The sequence below is a fragment of the Lutra lutra genome, chromosome 3 (genome assembly GCF_902655055.1).
Source record: "Lutra lutra chromosome 3, mLutLut1.2, whole genome shotgun sequence".
Taxonomy (NCBI): Eukaryota; Metazoa; Chordata; class Mammalia; order Carnivora; family Mustelidae; genus Lutra; species Lutra lutra.
This window is the reverse complement of record NC_062280.1, coordinates 148,071,587-148,089,947: the sequence shown is the minus strand read 5'-3', so window position 1 is coordinate 148,089,947 and position 18,361 is coordinate 148,071,587. Positions and strand designations below refer to the sequence as shown.

General features: G+C 38.9%; 1 protein-coding gene across 2 annotated transcripts in view; it reads left to right on the top strand.

Moving 5' to 3' along the window:
* The window catches only part of WBP4 (WW domain binding protein 4), a 68,367-nt gene extending 64,141 nt beyond the window's left edge, over positions 1-4,226 (top strand). For both annotated transcript variants that reach the window (XM_047720069.1, XM_047720068.1), the window contains exon 10: positions 3,864-4,226. In XM_047720069.1, coding sequence (XP_047576025.1) covers positions 3,864-4,074 — 211 coding nt within the window. In that variant the 3' untranslated portion in view covers positions 4,075-4,226. The remainder of the gene's footprint in view (positions 1-3,863) is intronic.
* Positions 4,227-18,361: the final 14,135 nt, after the last annotated feature.

Here is an 18,361-nt window from a genome sequence, read left to right as displayed (position 1 = left end):
AATTGAGGAGTAATAGGGTGTGAGAGCTTGCCCTGCTGGCCTCCTGACTCCATTCTAAATGAAATGAGGTTTCCTTTTATTAATTTTCACATTTTTAAATCTACACTGGGGAGGGGGTGGGTTGTTTGTTCTACCTTTATTACATTGTGTTCAGATACTATAACCTTTACAGTTCTTGCATTTTGAATTTGGAAATGATTATGGTTTCATAGAAGTGCTTATGTAATTATTTTTGTAACTGTTCCAGAATTATTTGAACAGGCATTTCTCTGGAAGATGTTAACTTGCAGGATCTTGCCTTTTCTTTCAAATACAAACTTCTTTCCTGTTAAATATGTCATAATATATCCTGCCTCACTGCCATTTCTGTTAACCTCCACTGGTTCCTAGAACCTCCACTGGTTCCTAGAACCATCATTTCACAGAATGGAACCCTTCTCTGTCTTATCTTTCCCATAATCCCACATAAGAAGCGATACTTACAGGGGTGACTTGATGGGTCAGTTGGTTAAGTGACTGCCTTTGGCTTGGGTCATGGTCCCAGGGTCCTGGGACAAGCCCCACATCGGCTTCTGGCTCTGAGGGGCACCTGCTTCTCCCTCTCCCTCTGCCTGCAGCTTCCCCTTCTTTTCTCTGTCAAATAAATAAATAAAATCTTAAAAAAAAAAAAAGGAAAAATAAAAAACATTACAGCTTGATCACTCTACCAGAATATAATATAAAGCACTAAGATTCAAGTAAAATACATGACTCTCACATCAAATTTTCTTGAATACATAGTCATTTTTCCAGTGACCAACCCTACTATTCTTCATTCATCAAGCGTTTCTCTCCTGGTTAATAAAATTACTTACTTTCACTTGGAGGCAGAGTGGTCTAGGGGAAAGAATATAAATTTTAAGTCTGACACACCTCCATTTTATCCCAAGCTCTGCCACTTCCATAAGTTTGATTGACCAAGTTATTTAATATCTTTAAACCTGTTTCCTCTCCTCTAATAAAAGAATAGAAAGTCAAGAATTAATACTCCGATCAGCCGCAGGGGCTACTAGCTACTAGCACCGTTGTTGGCAACCTAAGAGAAAATAGGGAAGTAGGAAGAGCAAACAAAAAGGCTTTAACATGCAGTTTTAATACAGTAAATCAAAGTTTTAGAAGGCATATGTTTTCAGAACAAATCAGATTTAAGACCTGTTCCAGTGAGAATCCATATTTTCTGCATTCCCTTATCAGATTTTGAGGAAATGTTTATCACATTATAATCTACTAAGATAGATTCTTCCTCAAGCAGAAGTTTTGTTTTAGTTTTGAGCTGCCTGTTACTAGTTTGAAATGTTATTTTTATACTTAACATTCTCTGTTTTTGTTTTGTTTGCAATCCTGGCAAATTTCTATTTAAAAAAATAGGAGCACACCTGGCTGGCTCAGTTGGTAAAGCATGCGACTCTTGATCTCGGGGTTGTGAGTTCAGTCCCCGCATTAAGTTTAGAGCTGTTTTTTTTTTTTTTTTTTTTTTTTTTAAGATTTATTTATTTATTTGACAGAGAAATAGAGAGAGAAAGCACAAGTAAGCAGAGCTACAGGCAGAGGGAGAGAGAGAAGCAGGCTCTCTCTTGAGAGCCTCTTGGCTGAGCAGGGAGTCCGACGCGGGGCTCAAGCCTAGGACCCTGGAATCATGACCTGAGCTGAAAGCAGCCGCTCAACCAGCTGAGCCACCCAAGCACCCCTAGAGCTGACTTTTTACTTAAGATTTTATTTATGTGAGAGAGAGCACAAGCAGGGTGAGAGGCAGAGAGAGAAGCAGACTCCCTGCTGAGCAGGGAGCCCGACTCAGGGCTTGATCAATATACTTACACCCCTGTAAGTATATTGACCTGAGCTGAAGGGAGACGCTTAACCAACTGAGCCATCCAGGTGCCCCAAGATAACTTTTTTTTTTTTAAGAATTTATTTATTTGACAGAGATCATAAGTAGGCAGAGAGGCAGGCAGAGAGAGAGAGGGAAGCAGGCTCCCTGCTGAGCAGAGAGCCCGATGCAGGGCTCCATCCCAGAACCCTGAGATCATGACCTGAGCCAAAGGCAGAGGCTTAAACCACTGAGCCACCCAGGTGCCCCAAGATAACTTTTTTTTAAAAGATTTTATTTTTAAGTAATTACTATGCCTAGAAACCTACTTTTTTAAACCTTTGTTTTTATTCATGTATATGTAGGATGGGACATAAAAAAATCTTGCAGTACTATTGCTTTAGACCTTTCTATATAGTTCTTCTGCTAGGGAATCAAATTTGTTATCATGTACTTTTAAGATAATTGGACCAAATAGGCATATATTGTTAAGTGTTAGCCAACACAAACAAATGGAAAGATACTCCATTATCATGGATTGGGAGAAATAATATTGTTAAAATGTCCATACTACCCAAAGCAACCTACTACAGATACAGTGTAAACCCTATCAAAATACCAACAATTATCATATGGTTTCACTTATTTGTGGAGCATAACAAGTAACAAGGAGGACAGAGGGAGATGGAGAGGAGAAGGAGATGAGGGAAATTGGAAGGGGAGATGAACCATGAGAGACTATGGACTCTGAAAAATAATCTGAGGGTTTTGAAGGGGCGGGGGGGTGGGAGGTTGGGGGAGCCAGGTGGTGGGTATTATGGAGGGCACATATGGCATGGAGCACTGGGCTTGGTGCATAAACAATGAATTCTGTTACGCTGAAAAGAAATTAATTAAAAAAAAAAAAAAGACGACTAAAGCTGGAGGTATCACAACCCCAGATTTCAAGACCTACTACAAAGCTATAGCAATCAAAATAGTCTGGTACTGGCACAAAAATAGACACAGATCAAGGGAACAGAGTAGAGAACACAGAAATAAACCCATGTTTATATGGTCAGCCTATAACAAAGACTATCTTTTGGTTTCAAGTGATAGAAACTTAAGTTACCTTAAATAAAAAAGGTTAATAATTCAGAGATTCTTAGGAAGGTTCTACCTACCAAGCTATGGGAAAGGCAAGAATTGGGCTAGTCCCAGGAGTTACTGGAGTAATGAAACATTGGCAGGATTCTCTGTCTGTCCCCCGCTTTGCTACTTTTCTCTGAAAACCAGCTATATTCTCAGTCGTTGCAGAATTCCTTTAAATAGGAGGAGATGTAGTTCCCCACAGATTTTATACTCTTAGCCACTACAGAATTAAACATAATGATCTTTCTTGGCCGTGTCAAAAAGCTCATGGGTAGAACTGATGGGGGTGGCATGATGTAGTTGCTCTTTCAGGGACCAATTAACTGTGGAGAGGGTGGGGTACTATGAAAGATTCATGTTAATAAGGTACCAATCTCTAGACTAGTCAGCTAATTATTTTTACTAACCATGTGGGTGGTTGAAGGACTACTTCTTAGAAAAAGAGTACTAGGCAAAAGGCCTGTAGAGTCACCTACCATAGGATGGTGGTGGGATCCTATGGTTTTCACCATGTGCTATGTAAGCCCCCAGAGTCCTTGTCAACAGTTTATGGCAAGATTGGTTTCCATAAATAACTTATCCATCTTTGTAACATGTACTGCTGGTCATGTATAAGCACAAACATTGCCTTAGATGATACATGCTCTGTGCAGTAGGAATAAAAAAATAGACGAAACTCCCAGACATGTAGCCACCTAAATAAGTATTCTGTATCTTAAATAATACTATAAAATGTGTATCTTTAAGTAGTTGCCTACTTTGAAATGATTTTTAACTTCTCACTATCATTAGAAAGATGATCTTGGGCCTTTGGTGGACTCGGGGGTTATGTAAAAGTTTGTCTTAGTCTGTCAGATAATGGTTTTATTTTTACTTCTTGTTTCAGTGAGGAGGTAGATTTGGAACTTCCAAGCACCGAAAATGAATATGTGTCCACTTCAGAACCTGATATTGGTGGGCAACCCAAAGTAATATTTAAAGAAAAAACAGTCACTTCTCTTGGAGTCATGGCAGATGGAGTGGCCCCAGTCTTTAAGAAGAGAAGACTTGAAAATGGAAAATCTAGAAATTTAAGGCAACGAGGTGATGATCAATAATTATAAAAGAGCTTTTTGTACTTCCTCATTGGACAGCATGGAGACTATACATCTTGAAACTCCTCTGTGTTTGTTTAAATGCTAAAAATTTAGATTTATTCTAAATGTATTTTATGTGAATCTAAAATAAATCTTTTTTCATGTGAAACTTATTTTTGCTCCTAAAATGGAAGCCTGCCACATTTCATTGTAATACAGTGTATTAGGTTCAGTGTCTAAAAATTGCTAATTATGACATAATATAAGATGCTATGTATCTGTTATTTAAACATGGAAAAGCAAGGCCTTTATTCCATTCTTACTCAAAAGCACATTCTTACCATGCACTGAAAATGCATTACTTTTGCACACTGATACTAACTTATCCAAGGCATAAGAATCAGACCGCATAAGAGAAAATTCAATCACATGATGGTTCAGTTTTGAGGATCCTGTCAGAAGGCTGATGGAGAAAGTGTATGTGTGTTAGCTTACCATACTCAGTTTAAGGTCAAGGGCCAAAGAACAGGACTGCTACTCAGGTACTTCAAGTGTTAATGCTTAATATGGAATGAAAATTGGACCAAAGGTAGAAATGTGTATTTTCCCAGTTCAGGTCAAAGCAACAAGCATTGCTTAAACATTACTACTTTAAGCTAGGCATTATGCTAGAGCTGAAGATACAAAGATGAAAGAGACATATCTCTGTTCTTCATGACCTCCCATGCTAGCATAGTCATTCCTGCAGTCATGTACTCTGTTTAGCAGCCTTATATGTACTGGAAAATAATTTTTAAGGCTTATTTAAAGCTATGTAGATGAAAGCTTAAGAAAAATAGTGTGTCTCTGGCTTCAGTAAAGTTTTTAGTGTTCCCTTAGACAAATGGGAAATGTCTTTCTAGTTAAATTTCTTAAAAAGTAGAACTTTCTTATTTTATCCATTTGAAGTAGGTTTCTTCCCTTTATTACTCCAAATTCTTAAAATTATATTTTTTATAAATTGTACAGTATTTAACATTTGGTAGTAAATATTTGTCTTTTTAAGTTTACTAGTGTACATGTAAGAAAATGATAGCTTATTAAAAACATTATAAAAAATAATATTGTTTTTTTTTCCTTCTAATAATAGAGTCAATATAGCATTGGTGAAGCAGTATTTAGAGATTTGTCTTTATATTCAGTCGACTTATTTGGATATTTCGTGAATATATAGCATTATGAAGAAATGTTTTAGATTCTGAATAGCCTATTTGTCATCTATCTAACCAGTGTATTTGGTGCTCAGTTGGAGAAAGCAATAAAACCATAAATGAAATGCTGCTTCATGTTACCCCCATTTAGCTCATACAAAAAATGCAAAGAACACAGCTTATCATCAGGAGCTTGGGAAGATGGTGGCATAGGAAGCCTCTGAGCTCTCCCTGTCCCACATTTACAACTAGATATCATCCACATCCAAGTCAATAAACAGGAGAACAATCCAAAGACTGGCAGAACAGACTCCACAACTAACTACAGAGAACGAACTGCATCTGAAAGATTAGGAAGGTCAGAAAGGCAGAGGGAGGCTACCATGGGAAGGAGGCAGAGAAATGGGCCCTGGCATCAGGGAGCTCACATGGGGGAGGTTAATCCCCATAAGGTTTGGCTTTAAAAATCAGAGGGGCTGAGTTCTAGGAGTTTGTAAAACCAGTGGGACTTGGAGCCTGGAGCTTTAAAAGTCAACTAACTCAGCCCTGGGCAAGGGATAGCTGGGTTTCCACCCTTGGAGACACAGCAGCCTGCTTAGAGATGCAACCTAAAAACAGCCATTTACGCAATGCTGGGGAAACAGGAGACAGATCTATTCATACTGATTGCAGATTATGTTAGAGGGCTTCAAAAATGAGGGAGCTGGCAGGTGCCATTTTCCTCTTCCAGCCCCCAGCATGAACACAGGGCCACCTGCGGGAGGTGGGAGGTGGTGCCGCACAGACACTCGGGACCTAACATGCTACCGGCCCCACACACAGTGACTGCCTTTTCTGAGCCCACTAGTTTCAGCCCTGGGCTCAGCACAAGTTTATTCTTTTTAAGTAATCTATACCCTGTGTGGGGCTCAAACCCACAACTCTGAGACCAAGAGCTGCACGCCTCCCCTGAAAGCCAGCCAAGCACCCCCTCAGGGCAAATCTTGGTTAGACCCTACTCACACCCTGCTGAACCACAAGGTATCTAGCTGCTTCTGCGGGACTCTCTCAGCTGCTGCCCCACGCCCAACCTCACACCCCCCTTGGCCCCAGCGCACAGCCCTCAGCTGCCATAGCGTTTTGGGGGATCCAGCATAGAACTAGAGCCCCAATAGAAATTTTGCTAACACCACTACCTCACCGCCAAGTTCCCAGCAGGCAGGCCCCTCAGAGCTGGCGGGCCTGAGTCCCACAAACACCACAGAGAACAAGCACGCCCCCCGACAGCAGAGTCCGTGCAGATGCCTGCACTAAAAGGAAAAGTGACTCAAACACAGCAGGAGGGTATAAGCAATGCGCATTAGATACCCTTCTAAAATCCCAAGTTCTGATAAACAGGATATTGCACTGCCCGGCACTCCAGGACCTCTTCTTCATAAAGTCACTACTTTCCAGAGCAGAAGACCATGGTGCCTGGGTGGCTCAGTGGGGTAAGCGTCTGACTCCTGACCTCAGCACAGGGTTGTGAGTTCAAGCCCCTACTTAGAAATAAAAAAGACGACCTAGGTGACTTTCTTAACACACAGAAACAGACATGGAGAAGCAGACAAAATGAGGAGACAGAAATTTATCCCAAATCAGAGAACAAGACAATCCATGGCCAGAGATCGAAGCAAAACAGATATAACTAACATGCCTAATAGAGAATTTAAAGCAATGATTATAAGGATTCTCAGTGGACTTGAGAAAAGAGTGGAAGATATGAGTGAGACATTTACACAGAGATAAAGGAATAATACAGCAGAGATAAAGGGCTCGATAAAATGAGAAACACACTTGATGGAATGAATAGTGAGATGGAAAAAGCAGAGGAATGAATTAGTGACCCAGAAGACAGAGTAATGGAACATAAGCTGAACAAAAGAGAAAAAAAGTTACACAAAACAAGGACAGGGAATTCAGTGACTCCATCAAATGTACTAATATTTGCACTGTAGGAGTCCTAGAAGAAGACAGAAAAGGGGGCAAAAAATTTATTTGAAGAAATAATGGTGCAAACTGCCCTAATCTGGGGAAGTAAACAGATATCCAGATGCGGGAGGCACAGAGCACTCCCATCAACATCAACAAAAGCAGATCTACACCAAGACATGTAATTACACTGGACAAGTATGGTGGTAAGGAAAAAAAATCTTAAAAGCAGCAGGACAAAAGTCGGTATCTTACAAGGGAAAACACATAAGGCTAGTAGTTCTTTCATCAGAACTTTGAAAGCCAGAAGGGAGTGGCATGATATATTCAAAGTGCTGAATGGGAAAAATCTGCAGCCAGGAATACTTTATCCAGTAAGGCTGTCATTCTGAATAGACAGATTCAGGCTTTCCTGGACAGACAAAAACTAAAGGAGTCCGTGACCACTAAACCAGCCCTGCAAGAAATATTAAAGAGGAATCCATGAGTAGAAGGAGATACCAGGGGTTCACGGCTGGCTCAATCATTACAGCGTGTAACTCTTGATCTTGGGGTCATGAGTTTGAGTCCTACATTGAATACAGAGATTCCTTAATTCTTTTTTTTTTTTTAAAGGAAAGGAAGAAGAGACCAAAAGTTATATTATAAAGGTAGGAAACACAAAAGCAGTAAAAATTAATATTTCTGTATAAAATTAGTCAAGGAACTCACACACACAAAAAAGGATAAAATAATACATACCAAAAATATAGAGAGGAGACGAGAAAAGAATGGATTCAAACCTAACCATCAATTTAATGTAGACTGCTACTGAAGAAGAATTTACATAGAAACCTAATGATTACCATAACGGGCACACAGGTGGCTCAGTTGGTTAAGTGTCCAACTCTTGATTTCAGCTGAGGTCATGATCTCAGGGTTGTGAGACTGAGCCCTGCATTGAGCTCCCCGCTCAGTACACAGTCATCTTGTGGGTTCTCTCTCTCCTTCTCCCTCTGCTTCTCCCTCCCTGTGTGCATGCGCTCTCTCACTCTCTCTCTCAAATAATAAATAAATAAATCTTAACAACAACGACAAAAAAAAAAAAACAACTAAACTAATAGGGCACGTGGGTGTTTCAGTCAGTTAAGGATCTGCCTTCAGCTCAGGTCATGATCCCAGGGTCCTGGGATCAAGTCCTGGATTGGACTCCCTGCCAGCAGGGAGTCTGCTTCTCCCTCTCACTCTGGCTATTATATCTGTCCCCCTCTCTCCCTCTCTCTCTTTCTCTCTGTCAAATAAATAAAATCTCTTTATAATTTTTAAAAATAAAAAATTTTAAAAACACTAATAAACATGCAAAGAATAAAAAGAAATAAATCCAAATATATCATTAAAGAAAATCAGCAAAACAGGAGAGAATAATAAGAAAGGATCAGAGAAAATCTTCAGAAATAACCACAAAATAAGTAACAATATGGTAATAAATACATATCTATTGATAATTACTTTGAATGTAAATGGACCAAATGCTCTAATCAAAAGATACAGGGTGATAGACCCATCTATATGCTCCTTACAAGAGACTTATTTTAGACCTAAGACACTTGTAAATTGAAAGTAAGGAGATGGAGAAACCTCTGTTATGCAGATGGATGTCAAAAGAAAGCTAAGGGGCGCTTGGGTGGCTCAGTCAGTTAAATGTCCAACTCTTGGCTTCAGCTCAGGTCATGATCTCAGGATCATAAGATCAAGCCCTACATCAGGCTTCATGCTGAATGCAGAGTCTGCTAAAGTTTCTCTCTCCCTCACCTTCTGCCCCTCCCTACCTTACTCTCTAATAAATAATAAATTAAAAAAAAACACTGAAGCAGCAATACTTATATCAGACAAAATAGACTTTAAAACAAAGACTATAACAAGAAACAAAGAAGGACACTATATAATAAGACAGGGGAAAATCCAAAAGAAGCTATAACAAATGTAAATATTTATGCACCTAACATAGGAGTACCCAAATAGATAAAACAGTTAATAACAAACATGAAGGAACTAACTGACCAACAAACCAAAATCCAGGGCCAGATGGCTTCATAGGCAAATTCTACCAAACATTTAAAATAGACTTATTAGTTATTCTTTTCAAACTATTCTAAATCTTAGAAAAGGAAGGAAAATTGCCAAATTAATTTTATGAGGTCAACATTACCCTGGTGCCAAAACTGGATAAAGACACCACTAAAGGGGCATATGGATGGCTCAGTGGGTTAAGCTTCTGCCTTCGGCTTAGGTCATGATCTCAGGGTCCTGGGATCGACCCCCGCATTGGGCTCTCTGTTCAGTGGGGAGCCTGCTTCCCTCTTTCTCAGAGCCTGCCTCTGTAGCTGCTTGTGATCTCTGTCAAATAAAAAAATAAAATCTTTAAAAAAAAAAAAGACACCACTAAAAAAGAGAACTACAGGCCAATATCCCTGATGAACACAGATACAACCATTCTCATTAAAATACTACCCAACTGAATTCAATAATACATTAAAGAAATCATCCCACCATCATAAGGGATTTATTCCTGGGTTCAAAGGGTAGTTCAATATTTGCAAATCAATCAACATGATACATCACATCAATAGGAGGGTAAGAACCATAGGATCATTTCAATAGATGCAAAAAAAAGCATTGGACAAAGTACAATATTCATTTTTTATAAACAACAACAACAACAACAACAAAGTAGGTTTAGAGGGAACATACCCAAACACAATAAAGGCCACATATTAAAAACCCCTCAGCTAACATCCTTTTTTAAAAGATTTTATTTATTTGAGAGAGAGAGTGTGTGTGTGTGCCCAAGCAGAGGGCAGAGGCAGAGGGAGAAGCAGGACTGGATCCCAGGACACTGGGATCATGAACTGACCCAAAAGCAGACACTTAACCAACTGAGCCGCATAGCCGTCTATCACAACTAATGTCCCCAATGGGGAAAAACTGAGAGCTTTTCCCCTAAGGTCAAGAACAAGACAAGGATGGCCACTCTGTTTTTACTCAAAATAGTACTAGAAGTCCCAGCCACAGCAATCAAAGAAAAAAAAGAAAGAAAAGTCAACCACACTGGGTAAGGAAGAAGTAAAACTTCCACTATTTACAGACAACATGATACTATATATAGAAAACCCAAAAGACTCCCCCCAAAACTGCTGGAACTGAAAAATGAATTCAGTAAAGTTGCAGTTTACAAATCAGTGCATAGAAAGCTGTTGCATTTCTATACACCAATAATGAAGCAGCAGAAAGTAAAATTAAGAAAACAATCTCACTGGGGTGCCTGGGTGACACAGTCAGTAGGTTAAGCATATGACTTTTGGTTTTGGCTCAGGTCGATCTCAAGGTTCTGAGATGGAGCCCCATGGTGGGCTCTGTGCTCTGATTCTTCTTCAGTTTCTCTCCCTCTGCCCCTCCCCACCATGTGCACACTCTCGCTCTCTAAAATAAAAATAAATAAATCCCCAAAAAAGAAAACAATCCCATTTACCATTGCACCAAAAATAAGAAACCTAAGAATAAATCTAACCAAAGAGATGAAAGACATGTAGTCAGAAAACTATAAAACACCAAAGAAAGAAATTGAAGATGACACAGAGATATGGCAAGACACCTTCTTACCTTCTTGTCTCTCTCAAGTTCTGTGGTTTCCTCCCTAAGGGCCCTATACATTTCCTGAAAGGTAAGCTTCCTGAGGGCAGTTTTTGTCTCTTTTGTTCACATGTCTAAGTACATGGCACATCAGAAGCATTTATTACTCGTTGTTTAGAGAATGAATGAGAAACATAATCAGAAGAGAAATAACAAAAGAAATATAGATCATACTCCTACTGTGGGAAAATACATTATCTTACACACTGCTAGTTAAAATATATGCATTAATTTTTTTCTGTATTTCATGGATGTTTTGACATCTTAAAAAACTTCCTGGCCCCTCCCAAGGCTAGCCCTTTCTTAAAAATAACAAAGGCCTTGCTCTAAAGCCCATCTTTCACATACAAACTAAGCAATCCCAAGCCCACCCTCTGGCCACCTCCTTATCTAATTCTCACACACTGAACCAGCATTTTCTCTGCCCTAAATCACCCCAGGGCCAGATAGCAGACAACAAGAGACCACTTGGATAGCCCAGCACGCCCTGGAATTATTCAAACCCACCAATCCTAAACTGTGTACTTTGCCCTGCCTTGCCTTGCCTTTCCCACAGAAACCCCAACAAAGACTTTGGCCTAGACTTGCCCCTTGTTCCTGTCTTCTGCCAAAACCTAGTGCTCACCCGGTGGCCTCGTGTGGCATGTGATGATCTTCTCTGAGACCTGTAACTACAATAAGCTTTCTCCTTCCAAGCCTCAGTGTTACCTCTTTTTGTGGCCCTACCTACTTGACCATGCCAAAGCCAGCCTGTACATTTGTACATCACTATAAATCGATATAACATCAACAGAGAAGAATATATCAGAATTTACAGGTATGTATCTGTTAACCTGGTGAGCCCATGTTCAAGGATGTATCCTATAGTTACTCTCACACCGCGGGAAGTGAGGAGAGAAAAACTCTCTGAAGGCCTGATATATAAGGGAAAGAAATCATGTGGAGGGAGAAAGAAGAAATTAAGGGAGGCCATTTTAAGATTTCTTCCTTATCAACAGGACTATTAACTTTCTTCAGATCAAAAGCCTGATGTATAGCCCACCACACAAGCTATTGTCCATCTGCTTTGTGAATGAGCAGCAGCCAAAGGAAAACCATCTTGTCTTGGGGTATTGAACAAGGCTCCTATTCCCCACATTCCTTGTGATTCCTGGCATAAAACTCATGATTCCTGCCTATATGCTAATCTATAATCTTTTTTTTTTAAGTTTTTATTTATTTATTTGACACACAGATAGAGAGCAAGCACACGCAGGGGGAGGAGAGGGAGAACCAGGCTCCTCGCTGAGCAGGGAGCTGGACATGGGGCTCGATCCCTAGACTCTGGGATCATGACCCAAGCGGAAGGCAGATGCCCAACCGACTGAGCTATCCAGGCGCCCCTAATCTGTAATCTTTTGAGCTTTTACAATATGTAAAAAAGTACATAACTCTGTAAAACCTGTTCATTCTCTGGCGCACTCTCTTCCCTGTGAAGAGCATGTTTCCCAGGCAGCTGTCCTATCTTGGTCTCAAATAAAACTCTCTTTCTTGCTTTAAGAGATTCTAAAAGGTTTGTCTATTTTGCATTGACATTTCCTGGCATAGCTGGCAGGGCATCAGGGCAACTCGCCTGAGAACACCGGGGGTTTACCTGGAATTCCGCACTTGGCACCAGCATGGGCCCTTTGTGCCGCCTCCGACTTCTCAGCTCCTCGTGGGTGTATGGGTGTGTTCTGATATCCAGACTTCCTCAATTTGAGTAGGTGGTCCTGACTTTTCTTCAAAGCTATTCAGGGTTATCGGAAATGGTTTTTAGGTGGGAATAATCTAGAGGGGTTAGAGTTGATGGCTTGGTATGGAACTGCTGAATTACTACACTGCATGTGTGAAACTGATATAACACTGTATGGTAGCAACACTGGGATTAAAATTAAAAACTTGGGTGCCTGGGTGGCTCAGTGGGTTAAGCCTCTGCCTTCGGCTCAGGTCATGATCCCAGGGTCCTAGGATGGAGCCCTGCATCGGGCTCTCTGCTCAACAGGGAGCCTGCTTCCCTTCCTCCCTCTCTGCCTGACTCTTTGCCTACTTGTGATCTCTGTCTGTCAAATAAATAAATAAATAAATAATAAAATCTTTAAAAAATAAATTAAATTAAATTTAAAACTTAATTACAAAAATTTCTGGGGGACCTAGCTAGTTCATTCCATGGAACATGTGACTCTTGATGTTAGGGTTGGGAGTTCAAGGCTCATGTTGGGTGAAGAGCTTACTTACATTTTTTTCTGAAAAAAAAAATTAAATTTTATATATATATATATACACACTGTGTTTTACTTGCAAGAGCAACAATTAATTATTGGTGACATATTTACTGATATGGGAAAAAATGGTATTCTTACCAAAAATAGTGGAGAATGGGAGAAAAGAATAGTCTTCCTATTTTGAGTTTTATTATTTTTCCTAACAAAAAAAAAGGAAAGAGATTTGGAAATTGCTCTTTTAATGTCAGTGAAAAAAGAGACTAGATTTTGTTTGCACTTTGTGTATATGTGTTTATGTGTGTTATAAATGTAAGATATTTTTTCTATGTCCAGATGGTATTGCTAAAATTAATTTGTAAAAGCTCTATTTGTTTTAAGGCAAGCATTTATAGGAATTGTGCATTCTAAAATGCACTCAGACTAAGTATCTCTCAGTGTCTAACCCAAACATTTTTCTAATTCATATGATCTCGGGGAAAAATTCAATAATTAAAATTAATGTGAGTTTGTTGCTTAATTAAAATAGGTCTTTAGACTTATCAACATGAAATATAAAACTATTATTCTACCAAGCTTTACTAAAAGTCAAATAAGCTTATTATCTTTGTTCCAAATTGTCAGCAAAAAATGACTGAAAATGATGACTGATTTTGTCTTTTTTTTTTTTAAGATTTTATTTATTTTTTGTGTGTGTGAGAGAGAGTACAAGCAGGGGGAGCAGCAGGCTCCCTGATGAGCAAGAAGCCCAATGTGGGACTCAAACCCAGGATCCCAGGATCATGACCTGAGCCAAAGGCAGACGCTTAAACGACTGAGCTTCTCAGGTGCCCTGATTTTGTCTGTCTTACAAAGTTTTCATGCTGTAACTGTTATGAGCAAATACGTTAAATAAATAAAAAGTGTTATAGCTTTCAAATCTTTGGTAACCTGAAACTTTGAAGTTTTGCTAAGTTAAGTGATGCATTGGGCTGAATTCATTGGCTATCTAAGTCTTTTCCAACTAAGATAGCATCCCAAAGTACTGATAACTGAATGCAGGGCTGTCTGCTTTGGCTTCTTATTGTAGAGAAATTGGAGGATATTTGGTTCTGTTGGCAAAAATGCTTTTGTATTATGAAAAAAAGGGCTTCTAGAAATTAAAAAATGTATTCACAAATTTCGGATCTAGGGTGCCTGGGTGGCTCAGTTGGTTAAGCGTCTGCCTTCAACTCAGGTGATGATCCCAGGGTCCTCGGATCAAGCCCCACATGGGGCTCCCTGCTCAGCGGGAAGCCTGCTTCTCCCTCTCTCACTTCCCCGGCTTGTGTCACCTCTCTCCCTCTCTCTCTCTGTCAAAATCTTTAATAAAATCTTAAAAACAACACCACCACCACCACATTTCGGATCAAACGAGTTCTGGTAACACACAGTGCACAATGGGTTACTACTTAGTTTTCCCTGGAGGGGAAGATTTCTAAAAGTTAAAATTCTCATAAAGGTAATTAAGACTGATGGAGATGATAAGGGAAGCAACTCTGTGCAGAAAGTAAGATGTGGTTTTTGATAAGAAAGGTCTGAGGAATGGGAATGCAATTTTGTTGAGGGAAATGAAAGCAAGTTTATCTTCAAATGAAACTGGATATTTAGAGAAGCCTTAGGACAAAATCTGAATGAAAAAGAAAGCTGGAACACTGAAAAGAAATTTTAAAAATAAATAAAAATTTAAAAAATATATATATATTTATATACAAAAATGCTAAAAAAGAAAAAAGAAAAAGCAAGCTGTAGGTTTTGTTTTTGGTTTTTTGTTTTTTGTTTTTTTTTTTTTTAAAGCTGTAGGTTTGTAAAGGGAAATCTTTGGAGAAGAATTTTATGTGTGCTCAGGACTGAATAAGATTGGAATGAGTGTGTTTCAAATGTTCATTGATATAAGATTGAGATTTAGCCTTTCTCTCTGTTAAAATGAGAGTTTTCTTGGATGGTCAGTCTGCTCTTTTTTTTTTTTTTTTAAGGATTTTATCTATTTATTTGAGAGAGAGAAAGAGAAAACAGAGGGTGAGTGAGAGGGAGAAGCTGGATCCTCACTGAGCAGAGAGCCCCTGAGATCGTGACCTAAGCCAAAGGCAGATGCTTAACCAACTGAGCCACCCAGGCATCCCTGTTGATCAGTTCTTGATAAGAAATTATAAACAGGGGAGCCTGGGTGGCTCAATCAGTTAAGCCAGGTCATGATCCCAGCATCCTGGGATCATATCCCACATCCGGCTCCCAGCTCAGTGGGGAGCCTGCTTCTCCCTCCGCCTGCTGCTCCCTCTGCTTGTGCTCTTTCTCTCTCTCTTGCTGACAAATAAATAAATAAAATCTTTTTAAAAAAGAGAGATTAAAAACAAAATATTTTTCCTTATCTACCCCATAAGGTTTCTATACTTAGTCTTTATCACATCTTTGATTACTTTAGGAAGTTAAAACTCAATATTAAAAGAACCTAAGTTTTGCTAACAACTAGGTAACTTGCATTTGCCTTTGGAATCTCTTATTTCCACCTTGGTTAAATAGTTAAATATTAAATTTTATAATGATCTATAATCCTATTTAGGCATGTGTTTTAAAGGCTTTTTATTTTGTTTGAGAGAGACAGCATGAGCAGGAGGGGGGTGGGGAAGGGCAGAGGGAGAGGGAGAAGAAGACTGACACCCCACTGAGCACAGAGCTGATGCTGGGCTCCATCCCAGGACCCCCAGATCAGGACCTAGGCTGAAGTCAGACGCTTAACCAACTGAGCCACTCAGGCATCCCTAGGCAGGTTTGTTATTTTTTTATTTTATTTTATTTTTTTTAGGCACGTTCTTTAAAACCCTCTGAGGTTTTCTTGTGGGTTTTTTTTTCCTGTTTCTTTTTTGTTTTTTTTTTTTTCTTTTGATCTTCTGAGGTTCTTAACAAAATCTCCCAACACTGGAATTCTAAATGAAGTCATTTTGACTAATTAGACGTGTTTATTTGGTGGTGTTACATGGGAAGCATTGTCAAACAAATGATAATAAGCCTTTTTAGGTTATATTTTATAGGTAAATGCTATAACTGTTTTCAGAAATTATATAAAATTCTTGAAGTTTAAATATGTTCTGGTATAAGGTCATCCCTGACATTCTATTATTAAAATGTTCTGGTCGCAGAAATCGCTGGATTTCCTTGTCAACTGCATGATAATGAGCTCTCGTTGGGTCCTTAATCATGGCCATCTTTGAGTCTTGTGTCATTGGTAGTTTTTGTTCTGACGCTCTTATAAAATGTGCTCATCTTCAAGCAGATTCACGAAATGGTTTCTAATATATTTAAAGTAATAACACTAAGCTGAGTAAGAATTTGCAAAACTAAAGGAAAAGCTGCATTCAAACAGAACAAGAATTAGTGACGTGAGACCAAATGAATTAAGGAAGATTATAGTTTTGATGACTTTTATGTGAAACTTTGCTTGTCCTCTTCTGTTTGCTCTTCCAGATTTAAGGAAACTTTTCCTCTGAAGACACCAATGAGTTACGGAAATATGATAAAGTAATCCTTTATGAACAAACTGACACATTTATCTTTTCTCCCTACCTGAACCTTCTAGAATTCAGAAACTCTCAGTATTATTTCTTTCATGGCAATTATATTTGCATAAGTTCAGTAAGAATCTGTGCTCCTTGTAACAGGACACCATTGGAAACATTGGTTATTTTACCAAGGATTTGACAGGAATGTAGTTTCTGAGAAAGACACACATAGATTTCAGATATGACCAGACAGCTTTCAGGAGCTAAGATTGACTTTATGGGGCCAACAAAGCCCCTTGGAAGTATCAGCCTGATACCTTGCTTACAAAGTTCCCAGCAGCCTCATCAGGTGAGTGAAGAATGTCACTTCCTGGCAGGTGCAGGAAACTCAGGATATTTTGGATATCTCAAGAAGAATTCACCCAAATATACAGGTATTGCAGGGAAATCTGACGGCAAGAATTTGGCTTGCCTTCTCATCTTGAGAAGCTATTAAAAGTTCAATCTAGAATTCCTTATGAAAAGTTCCAGCAAAGCAGATTTAAAAGAGCTTATATGGTCAATCACTATTCTTCCTATGCTTACATAAATAATTAGGCCCAGTTTGTAAGAACTGGATTGTTTTTACAAACAAATTAGTCTTAATTTGGCTATTTTGGGTAAAAATAACAGTGATTATAAAATGAAAATGTTTCAATAACACATCTTTGTAGATACTAGATTTTAATACTATTCACTGTAAACTGGGCACTAGACCCTGATTTCTTCTAGTGTCCTCCAATGCCTGCCTACAACTCTCCAAACTAACATGCCAATTTTCCCCTATCTTTCTCACTGGGAGTCATTTGAGAATGAAAACTGCTCTTTTCCTGGAAGCTCTGCAAATTGAAAATACAAACAGCTTGATGTAAAAAAAAAAAAAAAAAAATCACCGCAATAGCTCATACATCATCAAACTTTGTGCCTATTGCTCAGTGGGCCACTCGAAGATCATCAGAGACATTCAAACCACAAACCAGGATGAGAAGTAATGACATCAGGGTAGACTGTTTTTCCCAGATTTGTGACCAGGTCTGTATTTCTACTCTTCTTTTAAAATTGTAATATCAGGAGATAGTAAGCCTATGTATTTGCTTTCACCTCTCTTTAAATCTTTAAAATCTTTAAAAAAAAAAAAAAGAAAACCAAAAGACAACCAACAGAATGAGAGAAAATATTTGCAAATGACATATCAGATAAAGGGCTAGTATCCAAAAATCTATAAAGAACTTATCAAACTGAACACCCAAAGAACAAATAAACCAATCAATAAATGGGAAGAAGACACAAACAGGCATTTCTGCAAAGAAGATATCCAAATGGCCAACAGACACATGAAAAAGTGTTCAACATTACTCGGCATCAGGGAAATACAAATCAATACCACAGTGAGATACCACCTCACACTAGTCAGAATGGCTAAAATTAACAAGTCAGGAAATGACAGATGTTGGCATGGATGTGGAGAAAGGGAAACCCTCCTACACTGTTGGTGGGAATGCAAGCTGGTGCAGCCACTTTGGAAAACAGTATGGAGGTTCCTCAAAAAGTTGAAAATAGACCTTATGACCCAACAATTGCACTACTGCATATTTACTCCAAAGACACAAATGTTTATAGCAGCAATGTCCACAATAGCCAAACTATGGAGGGAGCCTAGAGGTCCACCAGCAGATGAATGGATAAAGAAGATGTGGTAAATATA